Below are 19,179 nucleotides of genomic sequence, written 5' to 3'. Positions count from 1 at the left end.
CTGTACTTTTGCAGTGCAGTCATTTGTTTGCCAGTCACTAGCAACAAACAGAGAATAAAGTCAGTCAATACCATTTAGATAAGACACAGCTGGTTATAAAGCGCTAGCAGAATCCTTCTACTAGTTATGCTTTGAATTTAGTCATCAGCACGATCTGGCAGACACTGTGTAATTCATCCACAGAAGGTGCTGGGCACTGTGGTCATGTTGGAGAGGGTTGTTGAGTTTGCAGGAGTGCAGAGCACGTTCCCCCACCATGGGCAGCACAGCAGCATCTGCACCATGGAGACAGGGCTGAGCGGGATCAGACTTGGCAGCACACAGATAAGGTACATCACAGTGAGCCTGGCTGGTTGCAGGAACACCAACACGGAGGTTTTGTTCCAATTTCAGCATTCAGGATGTCATATCTCCTGTTTCATGCTGTGTGCCGGAATGCTCCTTCAAGTGCTTTAGAGATGAGATTTCCCAAGACCTCAGCCAGATTTCATTCCTTCACTTATGCTGTTGCCGTGTACAAATCACCTGCATTTTCCCCAGAATATGAGAATATTATTTCTAGCCTACATACCACACACACACCTATAATCCCTAAATGCTGACAAAAGTTATCTGGCTCATGCCAAATTGTTTAATCATTATTGTAGCCATCAAGCATCGTCCACATCTGCTATCTGTGACACTGAGTGCTTGCCCTGGTCCCAGGGGGCGTTGCTTGGCATGGCTCTTGTCAGCCACAAAGCCAATGGATTCTGTGTTAATGCAGCAGGGGGGCCATTACTCAACCCTCCTCACCCCAAGAGTGCCACACCGAAACCCAGTTTCTTTCTGAAGTTGTCCCTCTTGGAGCAGGTAATGATTAGATTGCTTACAGTGTCCAGAGCCAGCTGCACATTTTCTGGAGATGCATTGTTGGTGAGAGCCACCTGATTGCCCATTGAGCACAGCTTTTACCTGCAAAGACCCACTCGGATAAGGGGAAAGAGAGCTGTGTCAAAGAGACATAAAATCAATGCAGCAAAACTTTTCATTTTCAAAAAAAAGATACTGTTCCTGCATGACTTTGATAAAATAGATGCAAGCTTCCAAAAAAAAAAGAGATGCAAGCTTCCAAAAAACAAATGCACACTTCATGGTGTAAAAGCCCCTTCTGGTGGGACTTTGAAATATTCCAAGCACACAGGACAGGGGGTTAGTGGCACTGAGGGGCAAGGTCAGCGGGCATTATGGGATGGGTGGGGGTTGGACTTGGTGATCTAAGAGGGCTTTTCCAACCATAATGATTCTACGTCTCTATCAAAAGAAGTGTTGTGTTACTTTATGGGTGGAAAACATTGGAAATGACATTGGAAAAGGCTGTAAGTTTAAAAACAGGAACTGAACCAAGATCTCTGGAGCCCTAAGCTGCTGCATAAGCTCAAGCCCACCCTTCCTTCAGAGTGTGCATAACAAGACAGAGTCATCCCCTCCTCATTACTTCTGATGTTTTTATGGGAATATACTGCATTAAATTAAATGTGTTTGCAAAACAAATATTTCTGCAGAAGTGCACATTTATTCATTCGTAGGACCGTGACCGTTTCTCTGCTTGGTAAATAAAATTAGTTTTGATTCTTTTTAAATTAGAAGACAAATCAATCATTACCCTAATGGAAAGGCTCTTTCAATCTCATGAGTAAATGCTGCACACATTTACAAAATGTATTCTTCACTTCTTTATGGTAGATTAATAGAATCCCAGTCCTACTGCCCCACTCTGAGTCAAGAGAAGAATTGGAAAGAAATTCAGGCACTTTTGAGTTTTTCCACATTCTGATGCCATTCTTGCAAGCAGTTAATCTTCAGTGCTTCACCAAAATGTGTTTCCTTTGAAACCAATGACAAGAGGATCACTGGCTTCATGAGCAGAGATCATGCTTCCCAGGATCCTTAAAGGCTTTCTGCTCATCGCTTGTGGTCAGAACATCAAATGGGTCACTGAAGACTCCCAGGTGATTAGCAAGGTCCAGCCCTTCATCGTGCCCTGCAAATCTGCTATCACACTGAAATCAAGGCTGATTTGCTTCACTTTGGCTCAGCCCTGAAGTGAGTGAGCTCAGGGCCAGCCTGGATGTGCTGATGGACTCAGAAAAGATGCAAGCAGTTTTGGAGGTTGTTTCACTCAATGCATAAATCATTTATTTTGTCCAGAGTGGCTCTACACCTATGAGGACAGTCTCTTTAGCATAACCCTAAAGAACACTGTAGATTATATTCAGTGCACCGTGACTCCATGCAATACATGCTGAACTGACTTGGAATCAGAGAAAAGAACAGGGAAATTTTGCTGGGTACACCAAGTGCTTATAGTTTGCAATAAAACTCTTCCTCCATGGTAAAAGATGATGCTTTTGTTAGCACTATATTAATGTTTATGAAGCATCTTGGCATGAAACGCTGTTGACTTTTCTTTCCAGCATGTTATAAAATCATCATGGAAAGAAAAACAGAGCATCCCTAATGCACCAGATTACTGTTACACTTCTATCACCTGATACTGCACTGTATTAATGTGATGGAGCAATAAAACTCTACATCTTCATTTATCACACCTCTTTAGCTCTCTCCCGTGATCAGAGAGGTTTGAAATGAATATTAGCTTTTCCCTAAGGGATGAGTAAGTAGCTACCCAGAAATCTTCGATATTTCTACACTGCCAATTTTTGCTCAAGTGTTGGTCTTGTGAGTATTCTTCAGTTCTTCCCTGTTCTTACCTAATCTACTGAGGAGTTTTTAATTTTCCTTGGTTTTCAAGTTTGTTCCATCATGCACTTGTTGTTATAATGCTTAATCTCTAGGTGCATGATTCATTCCAGTAATATGTGTTTATTTTTAAAGTAGCACCCACATAAACCCTTGGTTTGAAAGATGTTTAAAAGAGGCATTCGATCCTCAGAGGAAATGCATTTGAGAGCCATGTCATAGAATCACAGAATCACTGAATCGTAGGTGTTGGAAGGGACCTCTGGAGATCACTGAGTCCAAACCCCTGAAGTAGGTGCTCCACAGCAAGTTGCACAGGAACGCATCCAGGAGAGTTTTGAATATCTCCAAGGAGGGAAATTCCCTCTCCTCTCTGGGCGGTTTGTTTCAGGGCTCTGCCACTCTCACCATTTTTCCTCACGTTCGTGTGGAACTGACTCCAGTTTGTGCCCAGTCACTGGGTGACACCAAACAGAGCGTGGCCCCATCCTCTGGACCCTCACCATCTAGATAGTTGTGAGCATTGATGAGATCCCTCTCAACCTACTCTTCCCCAGACACATAGCCCAGGGCTCTCAGCCTTTCCCATCAGGACGTGCTCCAGGCTCCCACCATCTCTGCAGCCCTACACGTGACTCTCTCCAGCAGTTCCTTGTCTGCCTGGGGCTGGGGAGGCCAGCACTGGATGCAGCACCCCAGGTCAGACAGAGGGAAAGAGCACCTCCCCCACCTGCTGGCCTCACTGTGCAATGCCCCCCAGAGTCCCATTGGCCTTCTTGGCCAGCAGAGCACACTGCTGGCTCATGGCCAGATGTTGATCAACTGTTGATGAACTGAAGCTTGTGATGGATGAAGGATGGCATGGATGTACCGTGCAAACTGCATTTCTACAGAGCAATACTGATGTTGTGCATGCAAGGCAGCCTCCCTCTGTGAGAGCATCAATTATTACTGCTGCTTGCAAACTGATCTGTGAACTAAAATGGGTTTTCTAATTCTGTCGCTGGAGAAGAACTTCTGGCTAATCAACTGGAGGCAGATGGAGTTGGCAAAGATGACATGAAGGCCTGCGTTAATTACTCCATGTGTCTCAAGAACTGATAAGAGAGTTGATTTATACCTTGAACAGCCTGATAATTCCAGAAATAATAAATTTTGCTTGACTTAATTAATCAATGTATGACTGGTTGTGCTGTAATTTTGAATTAAAGTTTCTGGTATAGTGCAGGTGCACGGAAGATGGGCTATTGCAAGAAGCCCAAAAGCCCCTGTGGTGAGGCACAGCAGGCTCTGCATTTACCCCACAGCTGTCTCTCATGGCATCCAGTAATTTCTTGTGCTTCGGGAATGCAAGTGTGACTGAGAATGACAGCACGGAGAAGGAAAATGCTGCATATGCAGCCAACAGCACTAGGTAGGAGTGAGAATCTAAGAATCAGTGAATCCTATGAGTGTGTGCCTGGTGTACTCAGTCCTTGCCCCAGATTCTGCAGTAATCTCAACACTGAGGTTCTCCATCTCTCCATTCTCATCCATCTTTCACTGTATTGCAGCCCTGAAGGGATCTGTGTCAGTTTCATGTTTGTTAGGAGTTTTTATGAATAACGTGCCTTATTTGTACACTGGCAGGCTGATATTTACTGCTGGTGCTGTGGCCCAGCCATGTCCCCTAGAGATGATAAGGGCCACCAAAGTTTGCAAGGAGTAGCTGAGATGCTCTCTGCTTTTGTCTCACTGCCCTGCATTCTATTACTCACAAATAAATCTCCTTGCAGGACCATTTGACCTGCATGGGTGACAGCAGTGGCATAAAGCAATTTCTGATGAGATTAAATGCCTTTTGCCAACATTAAAACAAACCTGTAATTTGTTTTCATCCTTTCACTGTAGAAGATCCCTCACTTAACAGTGCAAGTGTTTTGGGTCAGCTGTGAGGCAGGAGTCGGATCTGCGTCCTGCTCTTTCTTCCCCATCCTGCTGTCTGGTGTCACATCAGTCACTTGGGGTCTGTTTATCTGTTGAGATCTCAAGCACCATAAGACACAGACTTCGATGTCTGAGTTGGACTGAGGTTCCCACATTGCCCCCATCCAAATAAACTCTATTGCATCCACGATAAGGTAAGCCTCAGCTGTATCTTTTTGTTTGCATTGCCAGAAAATGCTTGAAGAATCTGTGCAATAGAAAGCCAAAAAGGGGTTGAACTTGTTTTAATTTCCGAAAATACAGCTTGAATTCACATCCATACTTACATTCAGAACCAATAAATATACACAACAGCTTGCCAGCACTTCACGATCATTTTGACTTACATAATAATAAAGTGGTTACATTACATTTTATATGCAGTTTGGTTTAGAATGTGAAAGTATTATGAACATGTTGAATCCTTTCAACATTTTTCTCCTACTTTTTTTTTTTTTCATTATTATTCTTTCTTGCTATTTGAAAAACTCCCAAATACTTTGAGGTTTATACGGATTAATAACAGTAAAACAGTGCAAGGGGACTACACTCTAAAACAATGGATTTTACATAATTTCAAGATCAGTGCTGTGACCTTTTTTGTGTAGAACTTTGTTGAGGAATAATGTACTTTCTTTTAAGAGATCCCCTTGAAGACTTTCAAAGGTATTTTCACAGGAATTATTTGAGCTGTTTTCTGTTTTGAGCTGACCCCAGCCACAAGCTCAGCTTAACGAAGTAGTTAGAACAGGTTTAGTGTTGTTTTGGATTACTGAATTAGGACAAAGATGGCAGTGTCTACCAGTAGATCAGTTCTCTAGAGTACAGGAAGCAGTAACGTACATCTGACTGCCTTAGTTGAAACAGCACGAGAACTTCACACAGCTCAGTATAACCCAGAGCACTTTTAGCTGTGAAAGGGAAGGGAGTGAAAAGAAGGCTCTGTACATTAATTGGAGCTGGTGGGCCTCCAGATTTTAGTTGTGATTTCGTCCTTCCCTTAAGTCTCAAGTTCTCCAGGTCTACAAGTTCTTGACAGTCCCAGACCATGCCCTCACACCTTGCTAGTCTGCATGTGTCCATTGAATTCAACATTCCTCTGGGTTAACATTGATTCCTGCAAGCGACTGCTGTTCTCTTGCCTATGTTCAATGGGGTCACCATCCTCTATGCCATTGCCCTTTCGGAGGCAAAGGACTTTCTGAAAACTCTGCTTGAAGTTGTCAGAAAGAAATCCATAAAGAATAGGGTTGGCACAGCTGTTCGCATAGGACAGGACCACCACGAAGAAATACACCCCCACCAGCACAGGGTCTTCTGGCAGGATAAATATCAAATTGACAATGTTCATCATGTAAAATGGGAGCCAGCAGAACACAAAGACAACCACAATGATCACCACCATCCTGGTCACTTTCCTCTCTGATCTCCTGCGCCTTGTAGACCCAACACGAATCCCTGAAGATTTGACTTTAATCACAATCAGCAAGTAGCACAGACAGATCACCAACAAAGGACCAAAGAACCCAAGGACAGACGTGTAAATGATGAACGCTGCAGACCAGATGTTGACAGGCTCTGGCCAGTTCATGTTGCAGGTGTGAAAGTCTTCCTGCACATCTGAAAAGATGAAGACTGGAAGCACCACCAGGAATGAGAACGTCCAGACAGTCATACTGATGAGTTTGGCCACCCTGGGACGTCTCCATTTGGTTGATTTAATGGGATGAACTACTGCCAGGTAGCGGTCCATGCTCATCACAGTCAAACAGAAAATACTTGTGAATTGGTTAATACCATCTACGGTCATAACCAGCCTGCACAGAAAGGAGCCAAAAGGCCAGTAGGAGATGGCATTCTGGGTGGCCAGGAAGGGTAGGCCCAACATGAAGAGTACATCAGCAACAGCCAAATTCAAGATGTAAATGTTGGTGACAGTTTTCATCTTGGCATAGCGCAAAACCACGTAAATGACCAATGTGTTGCCACTGAGTCCAACTGCACATACAAGGATGTAAAAGATGGGGATCAGGACTTTGTGGATGTATTTGAATGGGAGCTGCTCTGAGAGTGTCCCATTCTCTGTTGTATTTGTCAGCAGCGAGGAGTTCAAATCACTGGAACTGGAGTCCATGTTAAATGCGTTGGAAAAGTATAAAGGATCCATAACTCTTATTCCCCAGTTTTTCTTTTCAGGCTAACAGAGATTAAACTTCATGGGCATCTCATTCCTAAAAAGAGGAAGATAAAAAAAAAAAGATGGGAGGGGAGAGAAAGAAAAAGAAAAAGTGAATTCAAAGATTTACACATCATTTATTTTCCTAACTGTAGTCAGAATTCTGTTTGAATTACACATTCAGCACGTGTGATAACAGCAAGGCCAGGACAAAGGCATCTCATAATGAGAGCCCAAGCGATCATACACAGTTGATGGTTTCTGTTTAATTTTAAGGAGCTGCATGCAGTAACACAGAAAGCATCCCACTGGGAAATGCAAGGGAGATGAGAGAGCGTGATGGCCATCACAATTTACAATCAGAGATAGCAGGTTTCCTGCAGTGAACTGGTCCAAAAACACGCTAACCCAAAACCTACCTCCCCTCTTAGTTTTCTGTCTACAATCTGATATAGAAAACAACTTAGAAAGTAATTTTAGATGACACAGTGAGTACATGTAAGACTATCTGAAAGTACCACCCCGGCTCTAGCATCAAAAGCTTTAAAGTCCAGCTTGGGGCCCTCCTGCTGTTGCTTTGGCCGAGGTGCCTGGAGAGGCTGAGGAGCCAACAGCCCCATCTCACTCCTGCGCAGCTTGGGGGGCTTTCACAACCCTGAGCCAAAGATAGCTTCTGGCTTTGTGCATCTGAAGCACCGCTGCAATGTTTCACAGGTCTCCCTGTTTACATAGAAACAGTCTCAGTTGATACATTCAAACGCCACTTGCTGCCTGGCAGAGCCAATTGAAAGCCTCCAGAGCGCAGGGCAGCTGTGTAGGTGGGGAGACAACTCTCCATAACAACTGACAAAACCCTATCAAAAAAAAAAGAATCAATGAATGCCCAAATGGAAGGCACCACCTCTGGGACCTCTTTTCCACCAGGTCAGGTCATCCACACACAGATGAGAATTCTCTCCAAAGAAAAGGAACAAACTGTTTCTTTTCTCTCTCTCAAGATTTTGCTCCCATTAAGGTTTCTGAATCCCTCTCCTCTCACCTAGAAATGTGCTTTTTAATCTCAGAAGCTCATTTCTTCTACATGAGATCCAGAATGTGGCGGGCAGCCCTCTGAAAGCATGGAGAGCTGAGCTGATTTGATGAAGGCATATGCTTTTTGTCAGACAGTCTGAAAAGGCTTGAAATTTTCTCCAGCTTTGATTCTGCGGCATGCTTGATTCACAAGGATATTTATTAGATCTTTGTCTGAGCATGGTCTAAGTAGATGTTTATAAACCTTCCTGCTGTAAAAGGGTCAAAGCTTCTTGCTATAAAAGAGAAACATAAAAGATACAAGAGTGGTATAAAATGCAGAACACAGCCCAAATTATCTCCCAAGTTTGGGCAGTGTACAGTGGTTAAGGTGCTCATGGAAGATGCACCCAGCAACTTCTGCTCCCATTTATCTGATGGTTGAGTGTCCATAATAATAAAGGAGCTTGAATCTGGCTCCAAGATTAAGCCAGAAACACCCAGCCCACATTGTGCCCATGCTTTCAAGAAAAAGCAATATTCAGCATCATGTAAACTTGCAAGAGTCTTGTTTCTAAGAGGAATGCAAACACCTCCATGAGCTGGTTACTGTGCTTTCTCTTTGGGTGAGAAAAACTGCAGTGGGTGAGAGGAGAAGTCCCTCCAGCTACCAGTAGTGATCATAAATACGCTGTTCTGATTTGGAAACGTGCAGATGGGGAGTAGGTGTTTCACATGCAACTCTGTGGCTAGGAGGAGATGTACCAGAGAAATCAGAAATCCAGGGCGGCAGGGACAGTAAGGCTGAGAGCTGCCAAAGTGCAAACAAATGCTGGCTTGGAGATGGAGATGAGAAATGGTGGGGGAAATCTATGGGTTCTGAATAAGCTGCCATGGTATCTGGGGGGGGGGGGGAGGTCTCGATGCTGTCTGGGACCTTAAAGACTTCCTAATTCCAAAAGGATCAGGAAGAGAAGGTCAGGAAGTGCAGCAGTGTGCAGCTCCCATCCCAGCACTTTTAAAAATGAGGGTGGATGTGCTTCTTCTAACATTGCTTCCTCTTTCCCCACACTGTGTATCACTGAAATAGTTGACTATAGAAATTGCACAGCATCTTCTTCAAGCCTGATGCACCTTCCACCACATTTAGCATTCAAGTTTTAAGGAAGGCAGCAAGAGGAGTTTCTTTTTGTGAATGCCCTTAAATTCCTGCTCACTCTGGAGAGAACCTACTGTACAACATCAGGCTCTTCCGACTGCTGGTAGCCCTGATCACAAAAAAGATTTTCTGGAAGGACCTTTGTACATCTTCCATGGAGGAGTCAGCCCTTCCAGCCTCCTTCAGCAGCAGCTGTGATCGTCTCCCCATTTCTTTGGTATTTGGGGGATCTGCTCTTCATTTATTGTGAACATTAAGCCAGTTATACCATGATGCCATACATCTTAACTGCTGATATCCTGGAATACAGTAGAGCACAACAACAACATAGGAGATTTTCTCCCTGCCTGATAGCTTTCCCCTCAATAGTGCAATTTTGTCTCAACTGATATTGCCACTACAGCAGTTAATGACCATGAACCTCAACACAGGATGACTAAATATAATTAAGAGATGCTGAATGATATCCTGTTTTGGTATTCTTTATTAATGGATTAATAAAAAACACCTCAAGGGGACATTTTCTCACCCAGATTTTTTTCCCTTTAGTGTTTGATCTCCTAGAGGTACTACTGGAAGACTACCCAGGATCACCAAATGGATTCATAACTAGACTTCATAAATGACATGCTTTTTGCTTAAAATATACAAACCAAAGAGGAGAACGGAGCTAAGAACATAGATCCAGAGTAAACGCTGCTATAATGGAACAACTTCTTCTACAGAGCAGTACCCTGAAAGTAGCCAGGTATCCACCTGAACAAGTCTGACTGCCTGTGTCCATATCCAGGAAAAGTGAGAGAGAAGAAATAGCAGAGATGCTATGGTACAGACCACACTATCTGGAATAAAAAGTATTTGCCTTTATGAAAACCTCTCTGTTTAAACAAATATGCTTTTGCCAGGCACAAGAGAATGTCTCCATCTGATAGCATGCATCAGCCTATTAGTGACTGAAGTATCATCAGAACATGAGGAAGAACAAACCTGAATGTCCAAGCGGATCAAGGTTGGAATTCCTCCTGGCTGTGGTTTCAATAGCAAAGCAAAATAATGCTATGAGACGCATTGCATCTAAGACAGAGCTGGGTACATTCAGGATCAAGAAGGAATTACACAAAGAAATCTAATTTGGTGAGTCAAGATTTGATCTTGCTGCCTATTTACCACTGGAATCATAACTCTCTCTTATTCAGCATCAAACATAATTGCTGTGAAGATAATTACAACAACAGAAAGGCAGGCGACTGCTTTCAGATTCAGAATAACAGCAATAGACTAAATAGTAACTCAGATCTGCTTTTAAAGCAGATGGTCTTGGTAGTAACTAGAAGAAACAACTGGGCAAGTATCTAAGAAGTATCTATCCAAGAAGTACCTGACAGTCATGTCTTCCCCCATCCCATAGACTTGGCTGCATCATGTTAATAGAGCTACTTGGTGTAAGAGGAAAAAGCCTCTACTGCTCCTTAGTACTCTGCCCTTTTGGGGGATGAATGTTCATCATCTGCTTTCTTGAATGCAGCCCATGCAGCCCCAGGCTCCACACTTGCAGTGGTGGAGCAGGCAGAGGCCGGGCAGTGAGCTGTAGGTGCACAGACGGGAGGAGGCAGAGGTGGGAGCAGCTCTGAAATCGCCCTGCTACCCTGGGAGAGGGTTGGGAAGGGATACAGCACCGTGCCAAGACCTGCTTCGACTTCTTGCAGCTATGATAACTGTAGCTAACCTGCACAAAGCCAGCATCTCTGAAACAGCTTACCAATCTCATCATCTCATACACAATACTATTGGGTTTCCCTATCTCCCCCCACTGGATTCCACCGTGTTCAATTCAGACAGGAACACCTTCCTTGTTAGTTCTACTGTTTGGTATTTCTCAAGTGTTTATTTCACTCCAAAAAAACAAAAACAAAAACAAAAAAAAAAAAAAACAAAAAAAACAAAACAAAAAAAAAAAAAACAAAAAAAACCCACCAAAATCCAACCCTGGAATGATTGATTTTTCTCTATAGAAGATACATCAAAACAACTTTCTTGCACTAAATTGGTTTTCTGTTTTGACTAGCTGTATAGGTATTAAGCAGAGATAAACTGAAGTCAAAATTGAATAATGTCTTGCCACTTCTAGCACTATCAGTTTCTCTAGGAACTATATTTTCAAATCAGCACCACTTTACTGCTCTCCTCAGCCCAGCATTTCCTACAGTGCTCTGTGGTTAGCCTACCTGATAACTTGATCTTATTTTCAGTTTGCAGATGGCCCATAAAGCAATTTTGCTTTTGCCAAATACTTTTTCTTCCCCAAAAAACAAATTTCAAGCTCTGTTATACTCAGAGATTACTCACTTTTGGCTGAGGGGGTCCTGTCACAGGAACAGCTGTGAAGTCACATGCTGCTGATGTGGCTTCTGGATCAGTTATTTAAGCAGTTGGAGCCAGAGGAAGGTGCACAGCCTGACACCTTCATGTTCACACTTGGGCAGGTGTGTTTGGGGCTGAACTCTGACTGCTGCTCAAATTCCAGGGCAATATTTTTCTTCCCTGCAATCTATTGAAACTGAGCTGATTTCAGAATCAAAGGCAGTTCAGTTAAGGAGCAATTAACCACAGCCTTTACCTGCTCCCAGGCTGAGAGAGAGTTGGAAAGAGCAGAGATGCCTTCAGCGTAGGGACTGCCTCTGGGAGGAGAGCCCTGGGAGCACCTGTCCTTCCAGCAGTCCTGTGCCCCCTCCTGAGTTTGTCGTCTCTGCTTCTATGCTCCCCATGTCAGCAGTGCCAGTGCCAGCCACCAAGCCCCAGCCACAAAGTGCCCCAGGAGCTGAAGTTTCCAACATGGGCACTAACATGCTGATCCCAGCACCCTAAGTAATGGTATGACCCGCAGGCATCCTTACTGCCTGGTATCATTAGAAACCTCTGGTTTATCTTTACAAGTGTGCAAGGTCAAAACACCTGAGCAGGGGTGTTCTTTCCCTGCTTTTCAGTGCAAAGGTCTGGGCAGTGTAAGAACAAGCTGTGCCTATGACTGCGGATGCTGGAAGCTGCTATCAGACACCGAGGCACTGGGACACAGCGTTGCTCCCAACTCTGACTGATGATGACTCCCAGGACTCCACTCTGACCTTGACTGTCAGCCTCTCAGTGACATCCCAGAGCACTCTTGACCCCTCCTGCTATTCTCTCTTTTATCATTAAGGAGAATCACACATTCGCAATAGCTTCCCACAGCTTTCTGTGCCACATCCTGTTATGTGCCTGGCTGAGAGCACTCAAGGCTATGCAGCTTTTTGGGTCACAGTGGGGTTCAAGCAGCGCTAGGTAGTGTGTCAGGCTGTCTCTGAGCATCCCGACCGCTGGTGCCTTTCAAGCAGCCGCTTTAGAGCACCGCTAAGGATTGTCTGCTTCAAACACTGCATCTCTCCATCCCTCCAACCGGGATGGGGCCGCTCCGCTCTCCAGCAGCAAAAGCCCCGTGCGGAGGGCAGACTCGGGATCGCTGCTTGCTTCGGAAGGAGCTGCAAATGAAACCGAGCGCTCCGGTTCTTCTTTCATCCCAGAGAGCCCAAAAGCGAGGTGCGCTATGCAAAGCCCCCTCCTGTCCTGTCCCCATCCCTTCCTGACTTTCCCATCCCTTTCGGCGCCCCCAGCCGCTTTCCCTGCCCCCATTCTCCCCCGATAACGATTACCTGCAGCTGCAGGGAGTGCTGTCCGCCGGGTCCGGAGCCGCTCCGCTCCCCCGGCGCTGCCGCGCTGCTCCAGTTGCAGCCGCCCGGGCCGCTCCCCGCTCCGGGAGCGCACCCCGAGCTCCGCCGCTTCTCACCCCCCCCCCCCTCCCCTGGCGGCGGGCGGGGACGGCGGCCGCTCCCCCGGGGAGGAGAGACGGGGCTCCGGGCCGGGGCTGGAAGGAGGGAGGGAACGGAATAGCGGCAGGGGAGGGTGCTACAGCCCGGGAGGAGGCAGCCTGAGGCCGCCCCCGCTGCAGAAAGTTGGGCTGGAGGTAGGGAGCCGTCGGGATGCTCCGCGCTCTCCGCGCTCTCCCCGCATACCCGTACTTCCTCCCCGAGCTCCTTTACCTGGCTGCGCCTCCCCTGTTGCTCCATCCTTCGGCCCCTGAGAGCCTGCAGCCCCCCGGCACGGGTGAGGGCTCTGCGCTTTGCGGGGGAAGCTGGGAGGGGCTGGCAGCACCCACGCCGTGCCGACAGAGAAAGGGCACCAAAGGAGAGCTGCATTTCCTCTCCCGATTTAATTCTCTCCCAGTTCCGAGAAGTGCTTTTAAAGACTCCCGCAGGCTCATTTGGAGCGAGCCCCCTCCCAGGGCGCAGGGCACTCGCAGCTGCTCCCCCGAGCGCACAGCACCTGACCGTGCTCGCTCCTTGTGGGGCAATGAGAGGGGACCGTCGTGTTCGTCACCTTTGTTTTATACGCCTGTCCCCGAGCACGGAGCGTGGGGCAGGCTGAGCGACAGGATCGCGGCCAGCACCCTGCAAGAGCTTCAGTCCTACGTGGGGGTTTGGAATCTCACATCGCCAGCTAGCAGAAAGATGCAGGGCTCGGTATGCAGGCTGTCAGGCTAAACTTGGTGCTTGCTTTACTCCCTCCCAAACTCCCACTGACTTCACTGGGGTTCCGCTGAGATATTTTGTTCTTTGAATGCAACAAGTGAATTCGAGCTGTATTCCACCCTCTCCCTTCACTGTTACACATGTGAACACCCACAGTGGTGCCATCCAGAGCTCAGCCTGTCCCCTTGCACATGTTATGGGGTTAGAGCAACAGCTGTGCTCCCTGCAAACCTGGGGCTCCCAGCCCTGCCAACAGCTCCTGCTGTCATCAGCATGCACGGGATGTCGTGCTTCGTAATAATGTATATGATCTTAATCCACCGCTGAGGCTTTTCAATTAGAGATCTGTGATTGAGTCAGATGTGTGAATGCAAAAAAGAGAGGAGAAAGCTGCTTTTGGCATGTCACTTTCTAATTCAATCTGCTGATGTATTTATGGTCATGTATTGCTAAATTGAACTAAGACTCCAGTCTGCTCTTGCCATGACAATGGGGAGAATCATCTGATAAAAATAGACTTGGGATGATAAACAGAAGAGGAGATTTTGATTACCTTCTTTGAAAATGTGCCAAGCAAAATGCGATACAATAGCCCCACTGTGAATATCAGCTTGAATCAAAATAGGGCTAATTTAATGAATTTCCCTCATATATTTTATTAGCATTTTATTAGCATTTGTGACACAAAAAAAAAAGTTGCCGAGAAAACATGAAAGTCACCAACTGTCCCCGATGAAAACAGCTGCCTTTGCACCTTGCCAGCAGTATTCCTAGCAGGATCTGCGCTGTGACAGAGAAAGTTTCCAAAAGCTCTCATTGCTTATGGAATTCTTTACCCACTTGAGACAATGGCAACACTGTATTTCTGAACCAAAGAAGGCAGCACAAGGGCTATCTGTGAACATTACCTGTTGTCATGCTTTCAGTGGCTGATGGCCCCACTCAGAGACCAAAGTTCAGCGATGCCAGACCTATAAACATGGGGAGAAAAATAGCTCCTGGCACAAAAATATGGGTGCACACAGGACTGGGCTGCCCTAGCTGAAACTCAAATCACATTATTATTATTTTTTCCTCGTCTTTCTGCAAAAATACCTCCCAGATAGCCATGATATGGATACAAGCCTATTTATTTAGCTGTTCCTTGTCGCATACCAAAGTTCAGTGTCATAACGTGATCCCTCAACACTTCTTTTCCAACTGTGATCTTGAGTGATGATGAAACTGCTGACAAATGGTTGTACTACATTTTAAAACGGTGTCTTCTTGTAACACGAAGGAGGTGACAGCTCCAGAGGAGCTGCAGGGACAGGTTGCACGGGAAGCTCCTCCTGCACCTTTGGAACCAGCTTGTCAAAATTCAGCTGAAGCAGAAAAGATGAGTTGTGATCGATATTTTTAGAAGGAAGAACTGCTGGAGAGCTCGTGTCAGCAGCCGCTCCTGTTGAACCTGGCAGTGAGGAACAGAGACTGATTGCTGCCGAGGGGGAAATTATCTGTGCATAAGACACCCCAGCATTAGACTTGGGTCCAGAACTCAGAACTGAATTAGATGGAGGTGTTGAAACAGAAGACTTGGGGCTGGATTGCCTCTGGTTGGAAGAACCATGGCAGCACAATAGTAATGTCTTCCAAACTCAGAGAACAGAGGAAGTGAGAGGGAACAGAATGTGTTTTACTCCCAGTTCATTTCTGGAGCCACTGTACTAAAAGTGATTGTATGTTAAGGATCTGTCCCATGGTGAGGAGAAAAGTATGTTCTTGGCTAAGTGACCCATCCTAACTCATCCATTCCTCACCCCCACAAGACTCCCCAGAGCATGGGACAGTGGAGCTGCAGTGGGGCAATCTGCAACACCAGGAGTTGTGGGGAATGAAGCTGTGGCTCCTAAGACTCAATTTGCCTCAGCCTGAAGGCTAAGATATATTTTCCTCTGAGGATTCTAAGATTTTTAAATATGTATATATTTATTTTCTTAATATTGTCAGTTTTGAGGAAAAGGACATGCATGAGAATTGGAAGGAGGCCATCAAGCCTATGGGGTGAGAATGGCTGCTCTTTGAGTTTTCAAACCCAGCTGAGATTTGGGCTATAATTTAGTCCTGAGCTATTCATGTTACCATAGAAATAGATGGATCCATTTTGTGCCATTTGCTGTTCAAAGCTTCAGACTACACAGTCTGCAGAAGCCCATCCATCACTTCTCCAACCTGAGGCCACAGCCATGGGGTTGAGTTTTCAATCTCTTCTCCCAGAAACTCCACTTGCAGCAGAGATTTGTCTTTCTTTCTTTTGGTGATTGGTTTGCGTTCAGCTTAAACACTTTAAAGCTTGCAGAAAATGCTCAGCTTCTGACTGGAAGACAGTTACTCCATTCAATTACGGTCATGGTTTGGCTGGCTGAAGCCAAATGTTTTCACTTTGCCTGCAGAATATGCTGTGAAAAGCCAAGCAGTGGGAATCACAGGGAGGTTGAGGTGTTTTCTCTCCTCTTTGTTGTTCTCCTTATGAGGAAGAAAAATCAATGGCTTTCAAATCAGCGCATTAAAAATCTCTCAAATGGGCTGTAATTACAGGCCCATCTGTTGCTGAATTGTTGAATTGCCTGTGGCAGAGATGCATAAAGATCTGCCTGGTTGGTCACTGCTGAGCAGCTCAGGATATCCCCCACAGTGGCAGTGCACCCATGGATGGCTCTGACTTTTGCAAGTGCTCTTGCAGGAAAAAACATGGGCCAAGGGGTTGACCTTGCTCTTCCTCAAGTGTTTTTTTAACCAATAATTGCAGTTGATGAACTGCCCCTGTTTCTGGCCTGACTGGCTGTTATGTGAATCACTTTTTGCCCAGTTCATTGATGATGAACTTCATTGGTGACCTTGGTTGAAGAGACCATGGTTTTATGTATTGGTGTCATGCACTGTAATTCCCCACCACTCCTGTCCCTCCCCCTTCTGTCCTTTATACAGTCCTCTCCAATGGCACAAGAGGTACTGGCAGACAGGAAGAGTTCTGGAGCTCTGATTTTCTAATCTTCTGTGATTGGGGGGTTTTTAGAGATGAAAAATCAATTTAAATAACGTTGTCTTCATTTCTCTTCTCTGTAGTCTTTAACTGGCATCCTAGAAGAGCCTCTCAGACAACTGAAGAGAATTTCAACACCATATTGAAATGAAGAAGAAAATGGCAAGATTTTCAGCTGCAAAGCAAATCTTTTCCAAAGAATCACTAGGTTCCATCAAATGAATGACACAGGAAAAATATTAGAGGTGACCAGTGTTTGAAAGCAGAATATGTATAAAAAGATGTTTATATGTGCAATTTTTTCCTGTTTTAAACCAGTGTACTTGTCTGTATTGAGTTCGGCACTGTTTTCAGAGATTCACTCTGAAAGACTATAATAAGACATGAGTAGATGCATTTTCATTTAATTAACAGACTTTGTTTTCAGAGAGATGAGGTTCTATGCAGTATATTTTCTTCAGAATGTGACTTTCTTCCATTGACCTTGTGCATGCATCTGTTAGGAGAAATGGAAGTTTGTATTTCTGAAAACCAGGTGATTTACAGCTCTGTAACTCAGGTGAAGAAATTTCTCTGCATTCTGGTGATTCTCTGAGTTATGCACTTGATCCTTAGGCAACATTTCTGTAAAAGGTTCTATTACTTGGCATTACATGACCATCCTAAAGAAGTGACAGAACCACACAAAACACTCCAGGAGCCCAGATCTCTCAGAACCAGACTGATTTACCCTGAATCTTGCTTATCTTCTAACAGTGCAATGAAGAGAACCTCATTATTAATTATTAGGAAGCATTTAACCCTTTATAGGTATCTTCTAAGGAAAGTTCACTACATTTCTTCACAGTTGCCCTGCATAAATATCCTCCTCCTCTAATCAAGTCAGTGCTACTGAGGTGCTCAGAACTGAAATGGAGATTGCACTTGTTCTGTCATTTTCAGAAATTTGCTTTGTTGTGTGAGTGGAGCTGATGAAGTTCAATAGGTGTCTTGTGCTCTCCGTGGTTTGCACTGCTGTGATTGTGAATGGGGAGCAAAGTGATGAGGTAACTTAATGATTCATTGTTCATTTTGTAGTTATTAATGGGATCAACATCCGGCATCTCGAGGCTCCAAACTTGTTTGGTTTCTGCCAGATTCCTCATTATGCACAGGTAAACACAGGCAAATCATTTAATAGAACAGTCTTTATTAAATAAGGAGAGAAGCGCTGTTAAATCGAGAGCTCCTGAGCCCTAATAACAAATATTTACAAGGCTGGAGAGTTGTTGCAGGATTGAAAGCAGTAAATGGCAACAATGTGGTAAAATCAGGCAGCTGGTAAAGTATGCTTTAAGTTTAGATCCAGAACATGCTGCTCTCTCCGAGGAGCAGGGTGGGAAGGTGATCCTTTGGCTTCCAAGTGTTCTCCAATGAAAACTCACAGACTCTAGAAGCAACAAGATTCTCTAGTGTGTGATATAACCACAAGATTTCTGATGACCAAAAATGTTTTTTTTCCCTTAATGGTAGAGCCAGAAAAACATGCAAGGTTTGGACTTTTGTTCTTGTTTCAGTGCAGACCAGGAAGGTTTTCCCATACTCCCAACAACTGTCATAGGCATATTCATACCTCAACCAGCCACTCATGCAGGCTCTCATTTGGGGAATTCCTCATGGGGGAACAAGACTGTAAGTCCCAAGCCTACAATAAAATCTGTAGTGTAATACAATTCAGGCTGTTTTTTTTTTCTACATGGATCCTTTCTCATGGTCTCTGTTAGCACTTTTGCCATCTTCTAATGGAAATGACATGGAGCTTTAGGTCCCGTTAAGAAATTAAGTCTGCAGACAAATTCACTTCCATTTATTGCTTTGCTTCTAATGAGAAGCAGACACACACACACACAAAAAGAAATATTAAAAACACTCCCGATGCGCATGTGCCAATTTGTGGAACATAATAGCCTCATTATTAAATTCAACAGTCAAATTTGCTTCAGTGCCGAACTGAGCCTGTCTCATTAGCAGACTCTCTATTGCTAGTAAGTGTTTAGTTAATGGGCAGAATACATCTCCTTGGATTCCTCCTGGCACTTTGCATGCCTTGCCGTACGAAGAACAAACATTACACTGTTGTGTCTTTTTTTTTTTTTTAATCAACTACAATGTCTTGTGCTTAAAATATTTTAATTCCCCCTTTAAAAATGCCCTATCAATACTTATTCAATTCCTCTCCTCAGGGAGGCTCGTGCCCGTTTTGCTGGCACAGTTTGTTCTGCAAAGCGTGGAGTGTGAGTTGATAACAATGCTGGAAAAGCAGCGCTGATAGCTTTCCTCACACGCAGAACAAACGCCAGATGTTTGCTGAAATACACGCGATGACAGTGACCAACAGGTTTCACTTCAGTGTTTGGAGTTTGTAGGACACCACGGGTTTTGAGACCAGCATTTAGAACAGATCTATTTTCTTTTTATTTACTTCTTCTCCACTCAAAATGTTTGCTTCTTGTTAAATTGCAAAGTGATATCGATTTCTGTTGAGGTTTTGTTTTGATGCTTG

The 19,179-nt window shown here is 44.7% G+C and overlaps 1 protein-coding gene and 1 long non-coding RNA gene across 3 annotated transcripts; one reads left to right on the top strand and one right to left on the bottom strand.

The window, feature by feature from the left end:
* Nucleotides 1-4,882: 4,882 nt before the first annotated feature.
* SSTR5 (somatostatin receptor 5) lies at nucleotides 4,883-13,436 on the bottom strand. Of its 2 annotated transcripts, none has more exons than XM_052680244.1 (2): nucleotides 13,127-13,436; nucleotides 4,883-6,938 (listed from the first exon to the last, which is right to left on the bottom strand). In XM_052680244.1, the coding sequence occupies exon 2, from the start codon at nucleotides 6,872-6,874 to the stop codon at nucleotides 5,762-5,764; it is 1,113 nt and encodes a 370-aa protein (XP_052536204.1). In that variant the 5' UTR covers nucleotides 6,875-6,938; nucleotides 13,127-13,436; the 3' UTR covers nucleotides 4,883-5,761. The 2 variants fall into 2 exon arrangements, with proteins under 2 accessions (XP_052536204.1, XP_052536203.1); XM_052680243.1 differs by lacking the exon at nucleotides 13,127-13,436 and adding an exon at nucleotides 12,740-12,870.
* Nucleotides 12,945-18,217, top strand: LOC128079248 (uncharacterized). Its single transcript, XR_008206052.1, has 3 exons — nucleotides 12,945-13,050; nucleotides 16,721-17,791; nucleotides 18,194-18,217. It is a non-coding gene; the product is annotated as an uncharacterized LOC128079248 (long non-coding RNA).
* The last annotated feature ends 962 nt before the right edge of the window (nucleotides 18,218-19,179 follow it).

Source organism: Tympanuchus pallidicinctus, unplaced genomic scaffold (assembly GCF_026119805.1).
Source record: "Tympanuchus pallidicinctus isolate F22 unplaced genomic scaffold, pur_lepc_1.0 scaffold18, whole genome shotgun sequence".
In the NCBI taxonomy this organism is placed as follows: domain Eukaryota; kingdom Metazoa; phylum Chordata; class Aves; order Galliformes; family Phasianidae; genus Tympanuchus; species Tympanuchus pallidicinctus.
This window is presented reverse-complemented; position numbering and strand designations above follow the sequence as displayed.

Coding starts and splice junctions, on each gene's coding strand:
- SSTR5 (XM_052680244.1), bottom strand. CDS start 6,874: ATGGATCCTTTATACTTTTCCAACGCATTTAACATGGACTCCAGTTCC.